Source organism: Eublepharis macularius, chromosome 8 (assembly GCF_028583425.1).
Source record: "Eublepharis macularius isolate TG4126 chromosome 8, MPM_Emac_v1.0, whole genome shotgun sequence".
NCBI classification, from domain to species: domain Eukaryota; kingdom Metazoa; phylum Chordata; class Lepidosauria; order Squamata; family Eublepharidae; genus Eublepharis; species Eublepharis macularius.
Window position 1 is genome coordinate 74,747,556 of NC_072797.1, and position 26,481 is coordinate 74,774,036.

General features: G+C 43.5%; 1 protein-coding gene across 2 annotated transcripts in view; it reads left to right on the forward strand.

Annotated features, from left to right (window-relative positions):
* The window catches only part of PRR16 (proline rich 16), a 124,831-nt gene extending 119,367 nt beyond the window's left edge, over positions 1–5,464 (forward strand). For both annotated transcript variants that reach the window (XM_054987539.1, XM_054987540.1), the window contains exon 2: positions 4,610–5,464. In XM_054987539.1, coding sequence (XP_054843514.1) covers positions 4,610–5,368 — 759 coding nt within the window. In that variant the 3' untranslated portion in view covers positions 5,369–5,464. The remainder of the gene's footprint in view (positions 1–4,609) is intronic.
* Positions 5,465–26,481: the final 21,017 nt, after the last annotated feature.

Sequence of the window (26,481 nt, forward strand, 5' to 3'; positions counted from 1 at the left end):
CTTCCCCATGGAGTAGGTAGGTTCTGGCCCTGGTTGCCGGCTTGGGGGGTGGAGTTGCTGCCACCCTTTTGTCCCCTGCTGTTCCCTCTTGTCAAGTCTGGGGGCTGGGGCTCAGACCCTGGACACAGGTCTGTGGGAGTGGTGGGCTAGGGCTCTAGTCCCTCCCTCCCTCTGGTGCCAGGGCTGCTGCCAGGCCCTGTGGCCAGCCTTGGTGGGTACCTCGGCTGAGGGCTCACACTACCATTAATGAGTGCCTGATCTGGTCATGTCTGTGGGAGCGGTGGGCTAGGGCTCTAGTCCCTCCATCCCTCTGGTACCAGGGCTGCTGCCAGGCCCTGTAGCCAAGCCCGGTGAGTACCTCGGCGAAGGGCTTACATTATTATTAATCAGTGCTTGATCTGGTCAGGTCTGTGGGAGTGGTGGGCTAGAGCTCTAGTCCCTCCCTCCCTCTGGTGCCAGGGCTGCTGCCAGGCCCTGGGGCCTAGCTAGGTGGGCACCTGGGCTGAGGGCTCACCAAATGATTCGTATTATTATCACAATCCTATTCATTTTAATTATGATTCTTATTATTACTATTATTATTCTTAGTCACTGTACCTGTTCTGCCCAGGCATCTTGGTGTGCTGGGCTATGGCTGTAGCCCCAGCCTCTGGTTCCAGTGTTGCTGCCAGGCCCTGGGGCCAAGTTCAGTGGGCACCTCAACTGAGGGCTCACACAGTGTTATTAGTGCCTGTTCTGTTCAGATCTGTGGGCGTGGTGGGCTAGTGCTCTAGTCCCTCCTTCCCTCTGGTGCCAGGGCTGCTGCCAGGCCCTGTTGCCAAGCTTGGTGGGCACCTTGGCTGAAGGCTCACATTGATTATTATCAATCAGTGCCTGATCGGGTCAGGTCTGTGGGAGTGGTGGGCTAGGGCTCTAGTCCCTCTTTCCCTCTGGTGCCAGGGATGCTGCCAGGCCCTGTTGCCAAGCTTGGTGTGCACCTCGGCTGAGGGCTCACATTAATGATTATTAATCAGTGCCTGATTCAGGTCTGTGGGAGTGGTGGGCTAGGGCTTTAGTTTCTCCCTCCCTCTGGTGCCAGGGCTGGTGCCAGGGCTGCTGCCAGGCCCTGGGGCCAAGCTCGGTGGGTACCTCGGCTGAGGGCTCACATTATTATTAATCAGTGCCTGATTTGTTCAGGTCTGTGGGACTGGTGGGCTAGGGCTCTAGTCCCTCCCTCCATCTGGTGCCAGGGCTGCTACCAGGCCCTGGGGCCAAGCACAGTGGGCACCGTGGCGGAGGGCACAAAAAGTCATCTCCTTTCCTGTCCTCCTTCATTCTAGTTTGGTGGCACAATGAGTCTTCCTCTTGTGTTGGCTGCCAAGGGTGGTTGTGGGGTGAAGTGCGATGGCAGTCCTCCTGGTTCACTTGTGGAAAGCAGTTTTGGGTGTGGCTCGGGGGCAGCAGGGGGTCCTCCCTCTCCCCCCAATTCACCCATGTGGGCTGTGGAGGCCTAAGAGGTCTTTGTGCAGGGGGGAGAGAATCTCTCTCAACATTTTGAGGAGGGGTGGGTGGGTGATGGATCCCTGGAGGAACGGTATGTGTGTTATGAAAGATCCCTCCCGTCCCCATCCCAAACTCTCGATGGTGTCCCCTCCCGCAGTCCACCCCTCACCCCGTCCATGTCCAGCCCTGCAGCGCAGCCTGTAACCGTTCGTCCTCCTTCCCCTGGGACAGTTAGCGGTCGGTGTTACAACGCCTCCGTATGGAGGCACTTTCAGGCCCTTCCTGATGACCCCTGTGTGGTGCGGTGCCATGCCCGTGATGTCCTGGTGCGCAGGGGCAAAAACCCAAAGCACCTGTCTTCGACGGCCCTGACTCGGCACCTGAAGAGGCAACACCCGAGCCTGTCTCCCTCCTCACCCAGTGAAACATCCATTGGGGGGAGAAAGGGGGCCATCCGCCCTTCTGAGCAGGGTCAGGGCGAGGATCACTTTGCCCTGAGGGTGATGCTGGTGAGAGGAGAGCACTCCGGCAGGCCACGCTGGCGGAGGTTTTACCCTCAGGGTCTGGGACAGCGCCGCTTACAACCTCGAGGCTGATGGCTCAGGAGGTGGCTGCCACTGCACTGTTCCTCGGGAAACTTCGGGTGAGGATCCGCGGTGGCTGGGGGATCAGTCCCCCAGTCCGAATGACACGTCCTCTCCCTCTCATGCCTGGAATGCCAGCACGCTCCTCTTTGGCCTGGCAGTGGCAGGGGGATCTTCCTACTTACCCCCCCCCCACATGACAGGTCCTCTCCCTCCCATCCTTTCCTGCAAGGCAGGAAGGTGGGTGATGCTGCTAATGGAAGCCTTCTTTGGGCACTTGTGCAGCAGCTCAGGAACTGTTGCACATATAGTTCAGCCGCATGGTGCCCCCATCCATCGCAAACGCAGAGCCCTCTGAGCAGGGGGGAATGGGTCGCTTGCCTGATGTCCTTCCTGCAAAGGCAGGAAGGTGGCTGATGTCAGCTGCTGCCGCTGCTGTCCCATTTCTGTCTCCCACTCTCAGGACCCACTCTGACCCGTCCAAACAATGCCTCCTGTCCTGCCCATCCCCTACTTTCTGCAAAGGCAGGACGGCGGATCAGGTCACCCTCTGCTTCACTGCTCCCTCCTTGGTTACACAGCTTGATTGCGCTCGCACAGCCGATTGTATTGTGTACGGATACAGTCGGTTGACAATGTGGCAGCACTCCTGTCAATGGGACTGACGGTACCTCTTTCAGCTGGGTGCATATGTGTCCCGCAACTCCTGTCCTTTCCTTCAAGGCAAGAAGGTGGGTACTGTCGGCTGACTCCGTCGCACTGTTCCTCAGTGGGACCCTCGCGTGAGGACCCGCGGATGTTTGGGGATATTCCCTCTCCCTCTCCTCATGATGACATGTTCTCTCCCTCCCATCTTTTCCGGCAAGGCAGGAAGGTGTGAACTGTTGGCTGCCTCCACCACACTGTTCCTTGGTGGGACCCTCGGGTGAGGACCTGCGGATGCTGGGGGATATTCCCCCTCCTCTTCTTCATGATGACAAGTCCTCTCCCATCCACTCCGGGAATACCGGTGCACTCCTTTTCGGCCTGGCGGGTGGGCACATGGGTGGTGCCGCCAGCGAGCGGCCAGACCCCCTGCCCCCTGAGCGGAGGCAGCTCTTCGCTGTCTCCCTGTGCCCGCCAGGCCCGGTGGCCGCCCCCAGTACACACCTTCCGGCCTGTACCAGGAATACCAGCGTGCTCCTTTTCAGCCTGATGGGCGGGCACATGGGGGGTGCCGCTGGTGAGCATATAATTAGGTGGTGGTGGCCTTATTGAAGGTATTGGGAATCAGAGGAAGAACGGAAAGCCCCCCCCCATCTATAACACTGTGTATGTACCAAATCAAGATTAAATTTAGAAATCATATAAGGTAAATTGGAGGATGAGGTAGAACAGAAAATGGGAAAACTAGTACATGGGATAACAACAGCAGGGAAACACCAGTTTATACTATTTTCAGTTTATTGACTAATAATGTCTACATGCCTGAATATTTCCTGATAAAGGGAAAACAGCTATCAATGGAGGGGGTTAATAAAATATTTATAGAAAATATAAATACTCATGCCACCCATCTTCCCGCCCACTCCCTGTAATAGCTCAAGAAAAAAGAAAACCTTTACTCCTAGCATTGTAGTTAAGTAAAGGTTCTTAGTGCCTAAACCCAGGAAAGAATGTTAAGAATTTCATTGCAGAGAACCTTAATATGTTTTTTGTTTAAATTCAGGTTGTGGAAGCTAGATTATGTATACTTGAATATATTTTAATGTGCAAAATAAGTAGCTATGCATTGCATCTGCATATTAAAGTACAGAATTGTTTATTTATTTAAAACATTTATTAGCTGCCTTTCTAACTTACAGTACTCAAGATGGCTTGCAACACATCATATATAAAATGTATTAAAAATCATAATTTAAAATTACAATTTAAGACTAGTCAGGCCCCACCGTGAGTATTGTTTGCAGTTCTGGAGACCTCACTTAAAAAAGGATGTGAACAAATTGGGACGAGTGCAGAGGAGAACAACCAGGATGATGAGGGACCTGGAGTCCAAGCCCTGTGAGCAAAGACTGAGGGACCTAGGAATGTTCCGTTTGGAGAAGAGGAGGCTGAGGGGAGACATGATTGCTTTCTTTAAGTATTTAAAAGGCTGTCACTTAGAGGAGAGAAGGGAGTTGTTCCTGTTGGCAAAAGAGGATAGAACTTGAAACAATGGGTTTAAACTACCAGAGGGAAAGTACTGGCTGGATGTTAGGAAAAACTTCTCTACGTTAGGAGTAATTCAGCAATGGAATCAGCTGCCTAGGGCTTTGGTGGATATCCCCTCATTGGCAGTCTTCAAGGAGTGGCTGGATGCTTTAGGCTGTTCCTGCATTGGGCAGGGTGTCGGACTAGATGATCTGTTAGGTCCCTTCCAACTCTATAACTCAATGATTCTGTGACAGGCAATTGAACGTACATCTATTAAGAAATAACATATATTATCAAAGTGAATGAGCTATCCTCTTTCTTTTATTGTCCGAAACCTTTATCACAGTTTGCATTTGGTTTTCATGCAGGTGGTTGACCAGATTGATACACTAACTTCTGACCTACAGTTGGAGGATGAGATGACTGACAGTTCCAAAACTGACACATTGAACAGCAGCTCAAGTAGCACAACAGCATCGAGTTTGGAAAAAGTCAAGGTGCGAACCAATGCACCTCTCATCAAACCCCCAACCCATCAATCTGCCATTCTGACAGTATTAAGGAAGCCCAATCCACCACCACCTCCTCCACGGTTGACTCCTGTGAAGTGTGAAGACCCTCAAAAGCCAGTTATCCCTGCCAATCCTGTAAAAACTAATGGGACTCTACTGCGAAATGGAGGTTTACCAGGAGGACCAAATAAAATTCCAAATGGAGATGTATGTTGTATACCTAATAGTAACTTGGACAAAGTTTCAATGCAACCTCTGATGCATAGACCTGAAAAAGACAGGTGTCCTCAGTCTGGAACAAGGGAACGAGTACGATTTAATGAAAAGGTGCAGTACCATGGCTATTGTGCTGACTGTGATGTTCGGTATAATATTAAAAACAGGGAGGTTCACTTGCACAGTGAATCTGTTCATATGCTGGGAAAGCTTCCTCACCAATGTCCTCCTTTACCACCACCACCTCCCCCAATTCCTCCTTTTCCACTAGAAAATGGAGGAATGGGAATAAGCCCCAGTAGTAGCTTTCCCCCTCTCAGACCGGCAACTGTGCCTCCACAAACTGCACCAAAACCCCAGAAGACCATCTTGAGGAAATCGACCACTACAACAGTGTGATGTATTCCACTTGGAAAACTGTTTGTTTTTCTTATGTATAACCATAAAAAGGTAATGAGCACTTTCTACTCGAGCAATAAAAAGCCCAATATGTTACACCTTTTCTTCTGCAAAGTGGCATAAATATGACATGGTAAGTACAAAGAGAATTGTTCATTCATGTTTGGTGCATATACTACATAATTTCATTGTTGAAAACTCATGTAATGGCTCTGTTGCAGGTCATCAATCATATAAATTACTAGAGTGAAACATCTTTATTTATAGTTTAAAAAATCACCTTGAAAACTGTATATGTGTAATAGCAATTAATGGTGAAGTTAAATCTTGTTTGGAGAATATGTTAACTTGTACTGCAGAATTACTTTTTATAGTAGATGAATCTCTTAAGATTCATTTTCTAGGAGTTAAATATGAGATTTATGTAGAACAATTTGAAACTAGAAAGGTCATGTACTTTAGGAAGATAAGGAATCATGGAGAAATGTATCCGTCATCTTTGCCAGGTCCTTCCCTCCTAGGCAAGCTTCACAGCAGACTATAAAGAGACGTGCAGGGCTTTCTCCTCAGTAGCAGCTCAGACAAACTGTGAGGGAGGCAAAGTCATCTCCTCATAGCATGCCTAAGTACTTACTGAGGGGGAAGCAAGCTAGCAGAGATGGTAGGCTCTTTATTCCCTTCCCTAGCATCTCTCTCTCATCCATCCTGGCACATTACAATGAGAAGGGCTGACAAAAAAGAAGAGGGTGAGCATAAAACAGCCCCCTCTTCCCTACAGCATATATGAGGCCAACATACTGCAAATACTAATAATTACTTTTTGTGTGTGAAGGGGGTCATCTTCCTTTCAAGTAAAAATGAGAAGTTATTCCATTTTGTTTATCTGGTTTCAGTGATAACAGTGACATTATCCTAGGACATAAAAGGCAAACGGTGTTCCCGATGACTCACTTCTTATCCCCACGCATGCGCAGTACACGAGGATAAGAAGAGAGCCGGGATGCAAAACGGTTTGCCTCCCCTCTGCCTCCTCGGGGCTTCCAGAGGCCTGGAAAGGCCCAGCACAGCTGTGAGAAGGCCAGGCTCCATGGTGGCAGATCTTCCTGCTGTCTCAGGGCTTTCAGAGGCCCAGGAAGACCCGGGCCAGCAACAGGAAGACCCAGTGCCACGACACTGAACCTTCCCGCAGCCAAGGAGCCTGCCGACAACAACCCTGCCGCCGAGGAGCCTACTGTGGCATGGGGCTGCCTGGCCTACTGTGGTGCGGGGCAATGCTGCCCAGCAGCCCGCTATGGGGCCCACTGCCCGGTTTGCTGCGATACCAGGCTGTCCAGTCCAGCGGCCTGCGGCAATGCGGGGCTACACGGACCACTGTAGTGCGGGACTGCCCAGCCTGTTGTGGCACGGGGTTGCCTGGCGGCCTGCTGTGGCTCAGGGCTGCCCAGCTCGCTGCGGTGCCAGGAAGCCCGTTGCAGTGCAGCCCGGCCCGGCCCATTGCAGCCTGGCCTGGCCTGGCCCAGCGGCAAGCTGCAATGCAGGGCTGCCCAGCCCATTGCGGCACTGGGCAGCCCAGCCTGTTACAGTGTGGTGTGGCCCAGCCCATTGCAGTGCAAGCCAGCCCATTGTTGTGCAGCCCGGCCTGTTGCAGCACTGCTTGGCCTGTTGCGGTGCACTGGAATGCACAGCTGCCCAGACCACACCATCCCATTGTGGTACAGCCTGGCCTGTAGCGGCATGGCCCCAGCCCATTACGGTGCGGTCCAACCTGGCCCAGCCTGGCAACACAGGTTTGGCTCGGCCTGGCACCTGCTGCTAAACCCATTGTATTACGTTCCAATGGGCTCTTGTGCTAGTTACTGAAATAAATGTGGACTTTGAAATTGCTGCACACTGTATTTTGTCATGTGTATTATAGATAGTGCAACCAAGGCAGAGTTACACCTTCCTCTGCTCATTAACATTTTGTACTTGGCCACACCTCCACCCTTTTGTAGTGGTGTTCACTAACCTTTCTTGAAACTGCCTTGGTACCTGTAGACTCCAAAATCTTGTGGCCCCAGAATTAGAGGATAATTGCATTTCCACTGAGAGAGATGGTGTAGGAGCTGCTATGTCAGCCCCTTCTGAAAAGTGTCACAAAATTATTTATTTGGCAATTATAGGATCATCTGTTACGTCTTCAGTGTTTTAATTTCTCTTTGTACAAAGTGATACTGTGTGTTGACAGCCTTAAGTATTTTTCAGAGGACATGGGTTAGTTGCTTAAATTCTTGAAAAGAGCTTTGGAGATTGAAAACATTGTTTAGAAACAAAATGTTAGGAAAAAATTCTCCCCTCCCTTCCTTTTGGGAAGCGAGGTATCTTGCATTTAAAAGCAGATGCAATGTTTGTTTAAACTATGATGTTTATAAGGATGAGTGATCAATCATTCAAGAAAGTGTTTTTATTATATATTTTTGTTTATAGTGTGCTCGCAATTTTTAAGGACCTATGCAAATTATTTTGAAATTGTTAAATATATTTTAGCTCCATTATAAAAGAAACAACCATAGGTTCATCTGTGAACTTCAGTGCAGTCCCACATTGAGACCGTGCTTGTGCAGGCCAGCCGCTTGTAACAGGATTCTGTAGCTTTAAGGTTTTTGAGAGGGCGACCCTTCCTCTTTGGATCACAGGCTGGCCCAGCTTCCTGCCAAAATGGTCACATGATCCAGAGGAGTTGCTCCCTTTTTCTCGGTTCGTTTTTCACCACTCCAAAGAGCAGACATCTCTGTAGCACTTCTGTTTGTTGCTCCTTTGATAAATTTCTTACCTCATTAAAAAAAATGCTTTTTGTTTTCTTTTTTCTTTTTTTTCTAGCTCTCACTCACATTGGAGGAGGGCTGTGTATTCCCCCCCCCTTAATTTTCTTATTGTTTGGGAGAACTTTCTGTCTTGTTTTTTTCCTGTCTTTGGCATTAAATAGGGTCAGCAAGGTTTTATTTAAGAAATGCAAGGAGTGTGGCATGGAAATGACAAAGACTGATGGCCACGCCATGTGTTTTCTGAGTCTCAGAGAGGGGCAAGTCATTGAAGGATGTAAGCACTGCCATGTGTTTACACCTAAAGTGAGAAGAGATTGAGCCACGCACCTTAAGGCAATGTTAAGAGAAAAGGCTATGTTTAGCACCACAAATTCAGCAGTAAAGAAATCTGCCCTGGCAGAGTGCTGAGCCTCAGTGGCCTGGTCATCTTTGGATCTGGCTTTATCAAAATTGGATCCAACATCTGCTAAACAGTCTTCGGACTCAATGGCCTCCTCATGGAGCCAACTATGGCACCATTCCCAATCTTGAGAATCTTCACTTCCACTCTGAGCCTCTTTGGACCTGGCAGCTGCCAAAAAAGCTCCATTGGCCTTGAGGATCTGGAATTTGGCTTCCCAGTTCTGTGAGCGGCATGGGAGAGTTCTTCGGATCCTCCCCTGCAAAGGACAAGAACAAAATAAAGCATTCAAGAGGGGAGGATTGATCTATAACTGTTGAACTTGCCAAGCCATTGGATTCAACTCAACTTTAGGATCCGATTGTAGTCCTGGATGCTACTCCTCTATCCACCAAACATTCCTCTTTCCCTTCTTCAGAGTCAGGAGATGAGGTGGCCCTTGCACCAGTGAAGGCATGTACTCACCATTCTTGCTATTTCAATCTAATGCAGCATTATCGACACTTGGATCTGATGCTTTTGGTATTCTACACTATGATTTTACCCTCACTACAGATGCTTATTTAGAAGGATGAGGGGGTGCATTGTAATGAAGTTGTTGCTAATGGTCTATGGTCTTTGGAGAACAAATCTTAACATATCAGTGTTTTGGAGTTATGCGCAGTATGTTACTCCCTTAACTCTTTGTCAGATATGTTGCCCAACAAACAGGTTAAGATGCTGACAGACAATAATAGTGCTGCCTATTATGTAAACAAACAAGGTGGCACAGCTTCCAAAACCCTCTGTATGGAGGCTGTTCATATTCAGGAATGGGCCATCACTCACAGTATCACTGTACATACTCTACATATTGCTAGTTCCAACAATTTGAAGGCTGACTAGCTCAGCAGATTGGGCAGTTCTCATCATGAGTGGTCCATTACAGAAAAATATATTCAACAAATTTTCATCCAGTGGATTTTTCCAGACATAGATCTCTTTGCCACTCACAACACTAAAGAACCTCTATTCTACTCATGGGGGAAACAGACGAGGGCTCAATAGGGGATGCTTTTCAGATACCTTTGACAGCATGGTTGCTTCAGCATAAGGGCTAGAATTTTCAGAGGAAGTAGCGCATCCTCCTTCATGCTCTGAGACCTTCTGCTAGATAGCCCTATGCCTTGAAGTGGGGTAAATTTGTACATTGGGCAAGCACAAAGGGCATTTCCCTAGGCACTTATTCGTTAGCTACTAGTTTTGATTATTTGGTGTGTTTGCAAATCTCAGGGTTGGCCTCCTCTTCTGCTGCTATTACAGTGTTTCATACTGAGATAGTTGGAAAATATATTTTTCTCACTACTTGTTCCAATTGTTTTGCAGGGATTGTATAACTTGTATCCACCTAGAGTTCCTATTGTGCCGCAGTGGTCCCTCTCCCTTGTCTTAGCACAGCTAAGATTAAACCCATTTGAGTCCATGGTTTTCCAACATTGTTGTCTGCTAAAATGGCCTTCCTGATAGTGATCACATCTGCTAGGAGGGAGAGTAATGTATAGACCTTAAATATAGAAGCCCCTTTTCTGAAACTTTACCCTGAAAAGGTAGTGATACGTACAAGTTTTCAGCTCCTGCATAAGGTTGTGTCTAGATTCCATGTCTCCCAAGACCAAAACCAGTGGGGTTTTTTATCCAACCCCTCTTCACCATGAGAACAAACTCTGTGCAGACTGGATGTGAGAAGAGCTATTTTGTTTCATTTGGACAGAATAAAACCGTTTAGGAAAGATACTGCATTCTTTGTTTGTTATGCTGGTCCTAATAAGGGCAAAGCTGCCTCTTCTTAGACCATTTCTAGATAGATTGTCACTGCCATTAAAGCTTCGTATGCTTCCACTGATGTCCCTTGTCCATTTGATATCCATGCTCACTCCTCAAGGGCTCGAGCTGCTTGCTCTTCTTTCGTACAAGGTGCCCCGTTGTCGACATTTGTCATGCAGCAACTTGGTCTTCAGCTGACACCTTTGTCAAGCATTACGCAGTTAATGACAATGCTAGAAAAGAAGCTGCAGTTGTGCAAACTGTACTTCAGTCTCTCTTTGCATGAGAGCATCACCTCACCACCATGGTGAGTAGCTTGCTAGTCTCCCTATGTGAGACTGCACTGAAGACCACAGATGAAAACAGGGTTGCACTTACCCATAACTGTTGTTCATTGAGTGGTCTTCTGTGCAGGCACACCTTCCTTCCTTCCTGCCCCATTGTGAGTTCTCTTTTGCCCTTTTGGCTGGGGATTTTCAGCAGCTAAGAAGAACTTAGAGAAAGGGGGGTGAGTCCTCTGGATCGCTTGACCATTTTGGCAGGAAGCCAGGCCATCCTGTGATCCGATGGAGGAGGGGTCATCCCCTCAGAAGCCTTAAAGGTAAAGAATCCTGTTCCGAGTGGCCAGTCTCTGCAACCACAGTCACAATGTGTGCCTGCACAGAAGACCTAGATGAACAAGTAAGTGCAAGTTACAAGTGCAGTTACAAGTAAGTGCAATCCTGTTTTTTATTTGAAAGTGAAGTGTCTGGGGGGGGATATGTCCAGCCTTAAAAGATTAATTTTAAAAAGCGTAAATAATTTAATTGTGGCAGCAATGTTAAATAGGAAATATTATTGTAGTGAACACTTTAATGGCTTCATCATTAAATGTTCATTTTTTTCATAGTATATAGTAGCATTATTTTAGCACTAAAATAAAATTCAGACAAAATTACAGTTATGGTCAAAATAACTGAAGTTCCTATATTTTTCCAGTCTAGGCCAAACTGCAGGTTTGGGTGTGTGACTTTGATCAGGAAATTAACAAATCTTTGATGAAGGACATTGTTGCTATGTTTTTATATTAAAAGAAAATGTTGGACAATCCTGTCACAACATTGTCTTAAGCTAGTTTGGTGTAGTGGTTAAGAGCACAGGACTCTAATCTGGAGAACCAGGTTTGATTCCCCACTCCTCTACTTGAAGCCAGCTGGGTGACCTTGGGTCAGTCACAGCTTCTCAGAGCTCTCTCAGCCCCACCCACCTCACACGGTGATTGTTGTGGGGATAATGATAACATACTTTGTAAACCACTCTCAGTGGGTGTTACATCATCCTGAAGGGCAGTATATAAATTGAATGTTGTTTGTTGTTGTTGTTATTAAGGACTTTCAGTTGATAAGTCCAAGTTTTAAAAACAGCACAAATTGAAATCTGTTTTCACGGCCAAGATAGTACAGGGGGCGTATTTTTGGCAGATTGATGTAACACACCCTTATACATTGGAAACCAAGCCTCAGGTTGGTTTGTGATTGGGTTTTGAGAACCTGGGGAGATAATTAAGAGCTTGTTATGGAATAATTATCTAATTTGGTACATTTTTTCTATAGAGTTCAACAATAAATGAAGAGCATTGTGTGAATGCAGTCCTGGGTCTATTGCAATATTTGTATTTTATCACACAATAGTAGAGGTAAATTTTGATTTAGTATTTTACCTAAAATAATTCTAGCACTTAATAATAGATTATGGCCATTTCCACACGGCTTACCTTCTTCCAAAAACTTCTGAAAAACAGCGTCTTTGCGCGCGAAATCGCACCAGGAAGATGCTGTTATTGCGCAAAATCGCACAAGAAGACGCTGTTATTGTGGAACACCGCGTCTTTCATGATTGGTTTCTATATGTGTGGGTGTGTTTGATTATAAATTGTTTACAATTGTTTTAGCAAGTTTTAGCATATACATGTAGTCTGCCATTCAGGCCTTATGTTTTAAACTTGCTTTTAATCTACATTTGTGTACATTTATAATAAATACTTTCTAATATATATTTTTAGGTTGTCACTTAACCCCTCTATTTTGTTCCCCTGCTTGTTTGGGTTGAGTTTGTGGGTACTTTCCCCCACACCCCTTCTTTTCTTCCTTGTTGCTGTATATTGGGGGCTGCATTGGTTGAGTGCTCTTGTTACTGAATTTGAGATTATGGCACAACGAAAATTCAGTGTGTTCAGCTGTTCAGATGAACATATAGCTTCCTTACTGAACAAACCTAATTTTTAAAATTCTGTTAAGGACATGGGGAATTCTCATGCATGGGAAGATGTTAAAAAAATTTCCTTTAATAAAATGAAAATAGGAACCCATGCAGGAGCACTGAGGGATTATTGTAAAAACAAAATAATCCCAAAAGGATTACGTATGAATAAGGCTCTGGGAATGTTCCCTGAGAATGAGATATTTAGGGAAAAGTGGATTGCCATCCTAAATAAATGCTACATGGACTTAATAGTTCTCCTGACAGAAACAGCTGAGGTAGAAGTTGTGAAACTAGATAAAGATATTGCACAATTGAAGGAACAAATTAAAGTAGATTTGACTGAGAGGGAGGTTGAGGAATGTTTGCGATCCTTGGACAGTAGTATTAATAAACATTTTTTGGAACTTAAAGAGAATAAATTTAAGAAATTTCAGAGCAATCTTAGAGACTATGAAGAGGGAAGAGTTTATGATTGGCCATTGCGGAGAAAGTGTTTACAGGATAGGAAACCAGTCTCTTTTGATACCACCTTCAACTCTAGTTTGGATTTGGACAAAAGTAACCACTGTGGGAATGATGTAGGATCTACACGTAATTAACCCCCTCAAGACAATTTTAGACAGTCTACTATTAAAAGGGATGAGAATTTTTTAGGCCTGAACAGAGATTTAAGATCAGGCAAGGGGTACAAACCCCAGGAGTCCAGACTAAAATACCAGAAAAAAAACTTTGAGAACCCGCAGGTAGTTAACCTCTCCAAAGCACAATTCACAGAAGTGGAATTCCAGGTCTTGAGAAAAGGGCTGTCGTTTATTCCCAAACCCCCACGCAATTCTTTCCAACAATTAGTGGAGGTGCATAGTCTATTTAGGAAGATAAGGCTGGCTGACTTTTTAAAAGATAATACTGAGACTAGGAACGGGGATTTTGAGGCTGAAAATTTAAAACCTATATCTACATTTAATCCATCTACTAAGAACCCTAGGATACTAGTCTTTCAGGAGTTGGTGCTAGAGGAATTAAGTAAACTTGAACAAAAGGATATACCTGTGTGGCATAACTTAAATAAACTAGAAAGCCAGGCATTAAAGCAGCTTTGCCGAAGGAGAGATGTTTTCAAACCAGCAGATAAGGGAGGAGCAGTGGTAATTTGGAACAGAGAGGATTAGATTGTGGAGGCTTACAGACAGCTCAATAATACAGCTCGCTACATGAGGACTAGAAGGAACCCCACAGAACTGATTAAGAAAGAAATTTAAACATTTTGGAGGAGGGCCTTGCAGAAGGTTATATAGCTAAATCCACATATGACTACCTCCGGACATCAGAGGAGATAGTGCCACAATTTTATCTCTTACCTAAAATTCACAAAGGCACCCTTCCAGTCCCAGGACGACCAATAGTTTCAGGTTGTGGCTCTGTGTTGGAACCCCTGGCCCAATGTTTAGATATCTTTCTTAAACCCTTTATGCAGAACACAAGCTCATATTTAAAAGATACTATGGATTTTCTAAATCATATCAGTAACATACAATTATAGACAGAAGAGGTGTTTTTTGTTACCTTGGATGTGGTCTCTTTATATACTAATATTCCACAAGATGAGGCCCTGGATGTCTTCTGGGAGGTATTGGATAGGAGAAACCTGAGATCCAATCCTCCCACCTCCATTCCGTGTCATATAGCTGAGTTATGTTTGAAGAATAATTCCTGTCCAGTGCCTAGAAAGAGAGTTTTGGCTCTGTTGAAAAATGAGAACTGTGTTGAACTAATATCTGAAAACCTAAGTTTGAAAGGGGAACTCTTGTGAAAAAAACATTGTTACTGTAACCAAAGGAGTGAACAAAATATCTCACACTATCAAGGTCTAAGAATAAGAAACTAAGCTTAAAGAATTTATTTTACCTGCTGAGAGTTATTCTGTCTCTAGTGCCATTTCATATAAAGAAAAAGAGGGCTTCTGCTTCTCCCCTACCAAGTTTCTGGGCTGGGCTAAAAAGCCAAAAATATAACTGCTTCTCAGGGTGGGACAAACAGAACTTTAAACTGTAAACAGAGACATGCTACTTGAGGCTGCTTAGCCACAGCGAAAAAACTTTGATTTTGGCAGGAAAATCTGCCTCAGTGCAGGGGAGTGATGGGGAGTAGACATGTCACAAATCGAAATACGAATCAAATTTTGTGATGAATCCGGCCGATTCGTGTTTTGTGAAACGTGTTTTGTGGGCTCGCGGTTTTCATGAAATTCATGGATTTTGGGTCCAACTTGTGAACAATTCATGATGCCAGACAGGCTGGTGCCAATCCATTGATTCTCTAGGCAACATAGGCCCAAAATGTCTGCAGACCTTTTGTTGCCATTGGAAACCCCAATCTTAGCCCACATAACCTTGATAGGCAGTTTTCCTTGCCAACTGGAGAGCTTCCATTCTGCCCTATACAGCGAGGAGCACAGGATTAATCCCCTAGGCAACTGAGATGGGTCTTCTGTAGCCACGGGAACACCCATCTCATTTCTCCAAACCCTGTTAGGCATGTCTGTCTGCCAACCACTATTCTACTCTATGTGAGCATTTGTTATGTAAGATACCTCTCTCTGCCTTGTGCTTTTAGTTCCAGTAGACAGAGAGAGACAGAGAGGATCTGTTGCTGGGATTTGGAGCAAGAAGAGAGTGGAGTTGGGAGCTTTTGGCTGGATTTGTTGCTGCTTCAAAAGAGACTGAAAGGCCTCTTTCTTATTTTCCTCATTTGTCCTTGCTGGGAAGATCTTTGGGTGAGGGTGCCTTTTTTCCTCCACTCCACCCTAGTCTCAGGCATTTGCCTGGCTCTGGGGCCTAGCTTGATTGAGGCCTCTCTTATTTTTTCTTTGCTTTTCTTTGTTTCTTCTTAATTCTTTCTCTGCTCTTTTGAGGGCTCACACTCTTGTTGTTTTCTTTGGTTTTATTTTGTGCACCTCTCCAACTTGGGCAGGTGTCTGTGTGGTAGTTTTGGGGCCCTCCCCCCAAGCCCAGTCTCAGGACCACTGCCAGGCTCTGGGGCCCAGTTTTGTGGGTTTCTGTCAGCATTTTGCAATCTAGGCCAAGCTGGGAGGGTGGGTGGAAGAGAGCCTGCTGAAGTCTCCCTGCGAGTCTGGCATCGTTGGGTACGAAGAGGGGCATGAAGTGCCCCAGATTCTGATGAATCATGAAACTAACAAATCGCATCGCAAAATGTGACAATTTTGTGGAAATTCGTGTTTCATGATTCATGGAATGTGACGAAACATGAAACTCTCATTTTGGTTTTTTTTCCCATTTCATGCCTATCTCTAATGAGGAGTCTTTAATATCTTTGTCCCTAGTGTAGCATTTCTCTAAGATGTTTCTTATGTCATAGCCCTTTCATCTGGGTAGAAAGCCCTCCTAAATAATTCAGTTTTGCATAGTTCGCAGAAAGCGTGGGAGCTTTCCTGACCTCCTCAGCTTTCCTGACCTTCTCAGGCAGGCCATTCCATAGGGAGAGGGCCAGAGAAAGCACATGTGCGATCAGCTGTTGATTTTGCCCAACTGAATGGTGGTATCTGTAGAAGTCTCTGTTCAAATGAGTAAAGCTGCTGTGGTTGAACATAGGGAGAGAACAGTAGCACAGATATGAGGGGCCAAAGCCATGAAGGGCTTTGGATGTGATAGTCGTGACCTTAAAGTGAGCCAGGTAACTGATGGGAACTCAGTGGAGTGACTGCAAAATGGGAGTGATATGTATGCTCCATATAATTCCCAAGAATTATATGGAGCATACATTCTCTATGCATTCTGCACCAGCTGGAGTATCTGAATCGACTTGGAGAGGAGTCCTATATAGAAGGCATTACAATAATCTAGTCTTCATGTTACTATGGCATTAATCCAGGTGGCCAGTTCAACTGTGGAAAAGTAGGGCCCTATCTTCCAGGCAAGTATGAGTTGTGAATAGGCCTTTTTGGCAGCTGCATTTATTTGCTTCTCTAGCAGCAAAGCTGGGTTTAGTATAACCTCTAGGCTCTTAACTGAATCAGCCAGGGTCAACAGCTTAGTGTCCTTCAAGATCTCTGCTTTACCAACCAGCATCACTTCCATCTTGTCTGAGTTCAATTTCAATTCTTTTGCTTTTAGCCTATCAACGACTGCTGTCAAGGAGTGACTTGGTATCTCTACTGCATCACCAGGCAATTTGGATAATGAGATACAGATATAGTTTGGCCCTCAGCATTATATACATATGCACTGCAGCATAATTTTTAAAAATAGTTCTGTTCTTCCTCTTTGATGAAAAAGTTTCACAGTTGTGTGATGCATATAAAATTATAATGCCTTCTCTTACTTGACTTTATTAGGACGAGTCAAATTGACCCCAAACACTGTGTAAACGTTCAAGCCCACCATTGACAGAAGGAGAGAAAGCCATTGCAACCCCAGCTGGAAGGAAGAGACAGACACAGGCTTGGATTAAAAGGGCCGTTTATTAAAATGACCATAAACATAAAGCATGGCAAGAGCTAACTAAGTGGTACAGGTCAAGCCACGGGATCAGCCCACTGATCACTGCCACTGACCAGCGCGCGAAGTGACTGACGCCGGGGGAAAGCAGAGCCGCCCAAAAACGGCTCATGGCTCCACTCCCCCCAGCTAAGCCCCGGATGCCCGGGAAGGGAGCCTGCCTCCATTCCACCGGGCGGGGCAGCAAATGGCGGCTCCAAGCCAGAGCGGCTTTATGCCACAGCTGGGAGAGCCGAATTCTCTCAGGCCATGGTGTAAAGGTCTGATATTGCTGCCTTCCTCAGTTAGATGTCAGTATGCTATAAGCTTAATTTTTATTACTGATGTTTAGGGTTACAACTTATTCTTCAGGAAGCAGCATTCAGTCAATCTCGATTTTTTGTTCTTTCACTGAAATTCAGAAGCCACCCAAAGTCCATCCCAAATCCTCCTAAATCTCATTGTCTTATCTCTGCCTCACCTTTAAACCTATCTTGCTATTTTTTCATTGGTTTCCATGACAGAAAGCAAAAGGCACTGTGCTTGCTGAAGAGCTAATGAAAATCATTCCATGCATTGGAGAAAGGGGCATTTACCCAATACACTAATCTGATAAAAAGGGAATATGAGATGACAGATATATAGAGTGGAGACAAGTGCTTATTTTTTAAAATTTCAGTGCTTATTTTTTAAAATTCATGGCAGTAATATATATATATATATATATATATATATATATATATATATATATATACTAAAGATTTGATGTAAATATCATTTTTAACAATAAATATTGTATGCAGTCAAAACCAAGGGCACGAGCCAGTCACATTTATGGACCTTTAAATCCCATTAATTTAATGGGGGGAAACATAAGAGCTTATTTAAGTTATCCATTTGCATCAATATTGTTTAAGCAACTTTAAATTTGACCAAATTGTAAGGATTCATACTGAATCTGTCAAATTTACTTCCCCTCCAAAATTTTACATAAGCTCCTAAGTTTACCTAGCATCATCATCAAATTAAAGAATATTTTGTTTTAAATACAGTCAACTTAATATGGGTGGAATAATTACAGTATTGGCAACAACTTGAAGATATACAACAGGGTAGTAACATGAGGTTAAGTACATCATTTAGAACACATTAAATCTGAAAAAAATAATGTTTCTGTTTATGAAGTTGTTCATGAGCTGTGACCTACACTTATTATCTATTGGAGTTTTCAATTTTCAGAAGCAAATATACAATTTTATAATTTAATATAGGGACCACAGGGTTGTAGCTATGTAAGTGCACAATGATGTAGTTCATAAAAATTGCAGTAACATTTTTTTCATGGTGTATCAGAGAGTGATGGAGTGCCTTTAGGTTGATTCAGAGTTGGTTCACTGTTTACAAGCTGTCTCAGCAGGTGCTTGGAAAAAAGCTTGTCTGTCCCCTCAGTTCATAAATTTGCTCTGATTATGCGTGTTGCACATTACGAATCAGGTTTCTTCTACCAGCATCCATATAGTCCTGTGTAAGGATTTCGGGTCTGTTCAGAAGCAGCTATGGAATATTTCAGAGCTACAGGCAAGGAAGTGGCAGCCAAAACCACCAAGGTTAAAATCTATGTACATACCTTGTTAGAGGAGAAATTTTATGTATGTATGTATTTATTTATTTATTTTATTTAACTTCTATTCTGCCCTCCCCACAAGCAGGCTCAGGGTGGAGCACATCATTTAAACAAAATAAACATAGTTTCACAAAGTATCCATAAAATTTCATTTAAAAGTATTATAAATTCCCAATCAATTTATAACAATAAAAATAGGTTCCCATGATGTACACATAGAAATACACATATGAATTCCATTATTTATATGATGCGCTAGTTGGGACTTGTGTTTGATATGTTTAATGACACAGAAAAAATGATCATATTCCTCTTGATTATACTTTTAACAAAATGCTTCTGGAAATTTCAGACTTGGGAATTACATTGACAGACAAAGACTGACCTTTTCCTTCTGCAAACTTATTTGCATGGCAGCAGTCTTGAGAGCATGTTTGGCTAAACATACATGGAAGTTGCACCTTATATTTAGCAAGCTGCACCATTTCAAATGCCAAATGATTTTGGTTATATCCCAGTTGACGGATGTAATCTTGCACCAAGACTGACTTTTCTTGATTGAATGGAACTGACCATGTCTCCTAGCCTTTCTTCATTGACTGCTTTCCATTTCAAAATGATTTGCCATGTTTAACAGATTGCTATTAGTTAAAGAAAAAATAACCTAAATGCTAAAGCTCTTCTTACCACAACATAGGATACCAATACAATCAATATAAAAGTATATTTATATGCAAAATATTTTGAATTGTTCCATGTTTATTTTACCCTGTTAGAATCAGAGACTGTCCTTTTCAGAAGATAAACTTCTTGGCACAAAATAAAGTAATGCAAACAGATTCTTTGATTCCAAATATTTACATTTAAAATAGTTAGCAAAAAATGAGGTTGATGTTATTTTCAGAAGTATATGGTCTCATTAATCTCCATGGGACAAGCAAGAGAAGAGCTATACCTCACCATATAGAAATATCCAGAAGGGATTAGTGGATTTCAGTAACTTAGATTTGTGCACTTTTTGGCTCTAAAACTTGGTCCATGGCTTTAGAAAGGCTTTTATAAATGCCACAGCAACTAATTGGAGCCCAAAAGTATTTCTGTGCTATCAGAAGCATTCCTGTCCAATCTCATATCTCAGAAGTGTACACTTCTGGGCTCTGTGAAGCGATTCAGACACTTACAGAACTACTTTTATGTGGCAGAATTGAATCTCAGACTCAAACTTGTTTGGTCTCCTCATGGAAAGTCCCTTGGAATGAGATTAAATACAATAAGCAGTCTGAGCAAATGGGAACTGATATTTGACAGATTGTGAAATCTGATCTAATTAGATTTTGTAATAGTCCCTAGCTCTTAATGGAATTAGATTCTTTTTTTTAAAACCTGGTATAAAAAGTCAGTGCTTACACTTAAAAGCTCTTAGAACTGAATTATGGCAATTTTTCAAACAAAGACTGTGTGACAAAAGTTTTAGATAATGTTTCCAGGCTGCATACATTTACCAAAAATCAATAGACTTAAATTATTAGTTAGTATGCACGTTTATCCAGGATATATATGAATTGCAAAATGGAAAACTTGAATAAAATTAATATTTCAATCATTTATATCAGCTTGTGTAAATCAATTACATTAAGTATACTGCTACTTTTGTAATATATGAAACTGTTTCTGAAACTGTTAAACCAAAAGACAGAATACTGTGATACTGTAAAGAAACTATGTATTATAATGCTTATTAACATTTTTCATTGACAGTAGTGTCTGTTAACAGATGTATAATTTTGATCAAAATGCTATGATAGGAGGGTTGAATACATTATATATAAATTTTGTAGTCATAGCATGTCAACAAATTCTAACTTCAATGTTGCAGAAAACAAGAAATGTTGGGAGGGGAAACCCAGACTTGTGTGTTTCTAGTTTGGTGTAATGGCTAAGAGTGATGGGACTCTAATCTGGAGAACCAGGTTTGATTCTCCACTCTTCCACTTGAAGCCAACTGGGTGACCTTGGGTCAGTAACAGCTCTCCCAGAGCTCTCTCAGCTCCACCCACCTTGCAGGCTGATTGTTGTGGGAATAATAATAATAACATACTCTGTATACCGCTGAGTGTGAATTAAGTTGTCCTGAAGGGTGATATATAAATTGAATGTGGTTGTTGTTACTATTATTGCCCTTTAATGGAAATATAAATGTGGACACACATCTAAACATGGATGTTATTTGTTCTATTACATAGAAACCCTGTTCAGATAACTGAAATACATACACTGAATGCTGGAGGTAGGGTGAACAGGATTGTAATAGCAAGGTCCCATGTTTAACCCATATAAATTCATTAGACTGTTTGCTTTGTTTATGTATGTGTATAAAGTCTAGAGCCCTGAAAAACACATAATCAGAAAAAATGGGGAAAAGCAGGGGATTGTATCCAGACAAAATTTTCCACAACTGTCTTCAGAGTGAGACTTATCTTGCGGAGGCCCATAGGGTGCAATCTTATCCTCCTTGTTATTCAACCTTTGTGTAAAGCCTTTAGAAGAAATATTTTGTAGCTATAGAATAGGATGTCATCAATATGTGGATGACACCCAGCACTATATATCTCTATTCAAGTCTCTCGGTGATTCAGTCTTAATTTTTTCAAGGTTTTAAATCGCTGCCTGACAGCTGTCGTCAATTGGCTGAAAGCAAATAAATTGAAACTTAACCCAGTTACCGGGCTCAAGCCAAGATTTTGACTATCGCGTACAATGCCCTTCATGGCCTTGGTCATTCATATCTATGGCACCACTTGTCTCCCTATGCTCTACTACGATAGCTTTGAACAGGGCTTTCTTCATTTGCCACTCTGCAAATGGGCAAAAGCAGCAGCTGCTCATACATGCACTTTCTTTGTGGCGGATCCAACATTGTGGAATAGCCTCCAGAGGATGTCAGGAAAGCTCCCACTCTCCTGACTCTGCAAACTGCAAACCTGAATTATTCAGGAGGGCTTTCCTACACAGGTAAGAGCATTGTGCTGTAAGAAAATGGTTCAAACTGTAAACTGTACTACTGTGGTTGGTGTGGATTTTCCGGGCTGTATAGCCGTGGTCTTGGCATTGTAGTTCTGGACATTTCACCAGCAGCTGTGACTGGCATCTTCAGAGGTGTAGCACCAAAAGACAGAGATCTCTCACTGTCACAGTGTGGAGAAGATGTTGGCAGGTAATTTATATCTACTCAGGAAGGTGGGTTTGAGCTGAGTCATCCTGTAAGAGTTTCCCAGGGTGTAGAATGCTAATGCAGGGAGGCTTCATTGTATCCTGAGGAGGTTCTTTTGCATATGGATTGGTGCTTGATATGCTAATCTTCTCTGCAGGGCTATTGTCGGGTATAGAGTATTTTGTTAGCCTGGTGTTTTTCAGGACTGGAAACCATGCTCTAGTCATTCTTAAAGTCTCTTCTTTCCTGTTGAAATTGTGCTTATGCTTATGAATTTCAATGGCTTCCCTGTGCAATCTGACAAAGTAGTTGGAAGTGTCCAGTATTTTAGTGTCCTGGAATAGGATACTGTGTCCTGTTTGAGTTAGGCTATGTTCAGCCACTGCTGATTTTTCAGGATGGCCAAGTCTGCAGTGTCTTTCATGTTCTTTTATTCTTGTCTGGATGCTACGCTGTGTGGTCCCGATGTAAACTTGTCCACAGCTGCAGGGTATGCAGTATACTCCTGCAGAGGTGAGGGGGTCTCTACTGTCTTTTGCTGAACGTAGCATCTGTTGTATTTTTCTGGTGGGTCTGAATACTGTTTGTAAGTTGTGCTTTTTCATAAGCTTTCCCATCTGATCAGTGATTCCTTTGATATATGGCAAAAACACTTTTCCTGTAGGAGACTGTTTTTCCTTAGTTGTTTGATTTATCCTTGGTTTAATCGCTCTTCTGATTTCATTTCTGGAGTAGCCGTTTGCTTGAAGTGCATGGTTTAGTTGATTAGTTTCCTCGTTGTGTACTACTGTGCACTGTTACTGAAAGGATGTCAAATTGCTTATATTTGTTTCAACTCTGTATCAGATTTCTGAAATCTATACTCTTGTATTGTTTTTTGAATGTCCAGGCTGTTGATTGTTTTGAATTATATTTTATTTTATCTTATTACACTTACGTGTTCATAGGAACCAGTAGTCACTGATATATCTATAGTTCTGTTCTATATTGAACTTATTTTTTTATTTATTGCAGTATTTATAGTCCACCTTTCTCCATGAGATTCAAGGTGGATTACACAGTGTAAGTTAATATGATCAACTGCTGGGTCATTCAGTAAACAATACAATAGAGTAAGGATTTCTGAAATTTGAAAAGAAGCAGAAGTCCGATACAGACATCAAAGCCATGTTTAGTGAAATGTGAATGCAATCATTGCTGTCAACAATTTGAGCAATTACAAACTGTGATTAGAATTTTCTGTCCAGCCTAGCAAGCTGCTCAAATTTTCTCTGGGCATCTTAACATAGCCACAGAGTTTATTAAAGCAGCTATTTAAATCCACAAATGAATTTGATCTCACCCTGATATTTCCATATATGAATGAGTGATAATTTCTTACTTTCAGTGGCTGGGGAAAAACGAGGAAGAAAAATAGCATGATTAAAACTCCTACCTCTCCTTTAGGTAAAAATAGGAAAATGTTATGAATGTCAGAATTTGCTCCAGTGTAAGCTATGCCACTTATTTCCAGAGAGAAAAACTGAGAAAAGTGAATAGCAAATGGAAATGTATGGGGGAAAATAACTTTTAAAAACTTTAAAAGCAAACTTTTTATTTATAGGACAGGCACAAACATAACCATTCATCTAGTTCCCTAAAACTTTTCCTGGCTGTGTATGTCAGAAGTGGACTGGGAAGTTAAAGCACATCATACTCATGCTCCACTTCAGACCAGTGAAGCAAGGTGAATCAGCTAAGTAGCATTAACAATGAGCATTAGCTTGCCTGTTGCTTTGTCCTAAAAACAGATGGGATGCATCAGTTAGTGAGATGACATTATCACTGCTGCTGAAAGATTGAGCCAAGTGGCCGCTAAGGTGCTGGTAAGTTACTAGGGCTTTGCTGTGCTTACTTCTGGCTTCAGTGGCCCTTGGAGCAGTTGCCCACTGGTAAATATCCAGTGGGATAAATGGCCAGTATGCCCATGGTGTATGTTATTGAATTGTGGTAGTTAAAGCACATTGAACTTCAGTTACAGAGCCTACCTAAGACACTACATGATTTTGAACATGGCATCCATCCTGACAACTCCAATTCAGTATGTCCCGGTCAGGTGTTTCATCCATCTCTTCTCCTTAAGCAGTAACAAGCTGCCTTGTCCATTTGTATGAGCATGCATGCTTTTTTCAGTCCAGTTGATTGTACTTTAGGAAAATTCATGCATCAAGAGAGCTGATGTGGAAGGAAAAATAAGACATGTTGAAGGAAGGAAGATGCATGGAAGACTAACAATTTGATTTCAATGGGCTTAGATTGAAGTAAGTCTTCTTAGGACTGCACTGTAAGAGTTGCTGGCTGAGATTACTGTGGCTAAATGGAAAAGTATTGATGAGCTAGAGCAAGGCTTGGAGGTTTTGTGTTAAACGTGCCCTTTTCATTCTGGTGGTTTCCATACATTGAGCTTTTGAATACTTTGATTGCTTATATTGATTATTTATTTGTTCCTCTATGTGTTTTTAAACAATGCATACATAGAATGTATCAGTGCAATCTTAAAACCACTTTCCTTGAAGTAAGCCCCATTTATTTTATATTGATTTACTTACTTATATTTATAGACCGCCTTTCTTACTAAGACTAAAAGTAGATTGCACAGTATAAGTCAATACAATCAATATGATGCTCCCGTTCTTCCCCAGCCCAAACTGAGTCCCGTCCGTCAGACCCGACCACCCCGGTTCGGAGTTCTTCAGAACCAACTACACTTAACTCATCGGATCTGATCCCTTCAGACTCGAGACCGATGTCTGAACCACCTGTGACCACATCGCATCCTCCTCAATCCAGACAGGATGGTTCCGCTACATCAAAGATGTTGAAACCAAGGACTCCTCAGAGTGGAGCTGCATCAGATCATTGGAGTCGACATAGTGAGTCGTCAACCCAAAGACCTTTGGTCCCGAAAGAGTCCTCAGAACCATCTGACTCTAAGCTGGAGAAGAAAAAGAAGCGTCAATCCTCCAAAAATGATAAACAGGTTTTGGAGAGAGTTATATCCCCGCAACAATCAGTGGAACAGCGGATCGAAGCTGTATCTGAGCCACCCGAAAAGAGGCATCGTGGCTCTGGGGATCAAGTGTCTTCTCGTAGCACTCCCCAATCTAAAGGTCCTATGGAGGAGGACATTATACTGGTTGAAAAGCCCCTGACACCGTCGGGGAAATCCAGATCACCCTTCCATGACTCTTGGTTTTCCCGTTCTTCCCATCACGAGAGGGGCCGCTCAAGGAAGAGAGGGAGCCCGCATTATCAGGAGAGAGAGCACCCTTACTCCAGTCCCCAGAGGGCTCTACCTCAAGGCGATATTACAGAAGAGGTTCTTATTTCTGTGATCGCAGAACCAGAGGTCGCTGGTTCAGTGTGTGCTTCAGTGTGTGCTTACTCTTATGCTGGGTCCAGAAGGACCCCTGGGTTTTCTGATACTGAGTATGATGAGTGCCCCTGTTATGAGAGGTCTTACAAATCCCCACCTTCAGATACACCTGACGGCGCAATCGGACCTTCGGGGGAAGCACCCCCAACAGACAATTTCCGCGTTTACAACAAGCTACTTCAGCGTATGGCAAAGGCGCTTGAGATTGACATGGCATCCTCGGAACCACACTCAAATGACAAGATACTGAAACACATATACTTGGGTTCGACCCCCACTGTTGCCTTTCTGGTAATTGAAGGCTTTGTGGAGGTGTTGACAGGCTTAAACCTTAAGCCAGCTTCCACCCCTGCCACCAATAAGAAAGTGGAGCATCTCTATAGAGTCAAAGATGACTTGTGCCCTTTCCTGTCTCTACATCTTCCCCCATCCTCCCTAGTGACAGAGGACATGCAGGCGAAACCAAAACAGGGATCCCTGTCAGTTCCCTCAGACAAGGAGAGCAGGAAAATTGATTCTATGGGCAGGAAGGTTTATGCTTCTGGGGCTTTTAGTATCAAAATTGCCAATTATGCAGCGATGATGGCTGCTTATCAGTTACTGCTGTGGAAGAAAGTAGCAACGTTTGTTCCACAATTGCCTGAAGACCAGAGGATATTTCTTTGGGTCATTCAAGAGGAAGCAGTCCGTTTATCCCGCCATCAGATCAGTGTGGGCAGGAATATGGCAGATACCTCAGCCAGGTCTCTACTTTCACCGCTTGTCATCCGCAGATCTGGTTGAGAACGACTGCTCTACCAGCAAACACCAGGAGCAAGGTTGAAGACCTCCCTTTTGATGGACAGACCCTTTTCTCGGAGAGGATGGATGACTACCTATCAAAGAAGCACATAGATAGACTTACTGCACGTTCATATGGCGTGCTTCAGCAACATCCAACTGCTAACCAGCCTCAATGCAGATCTTTCACTAGAGGCCGCCAGCACTGTTTTCACCCCTTTCATGGGTATGGTTACCAGCCTCAGAGGCAGTATCAAAGCCCACAATCATCCTTTTTGAGGAGGAGGCAGAGCAATAAGAATAAGCAGGGAGCTCACCAGCAGCAGACCAAAGAACTTGCAC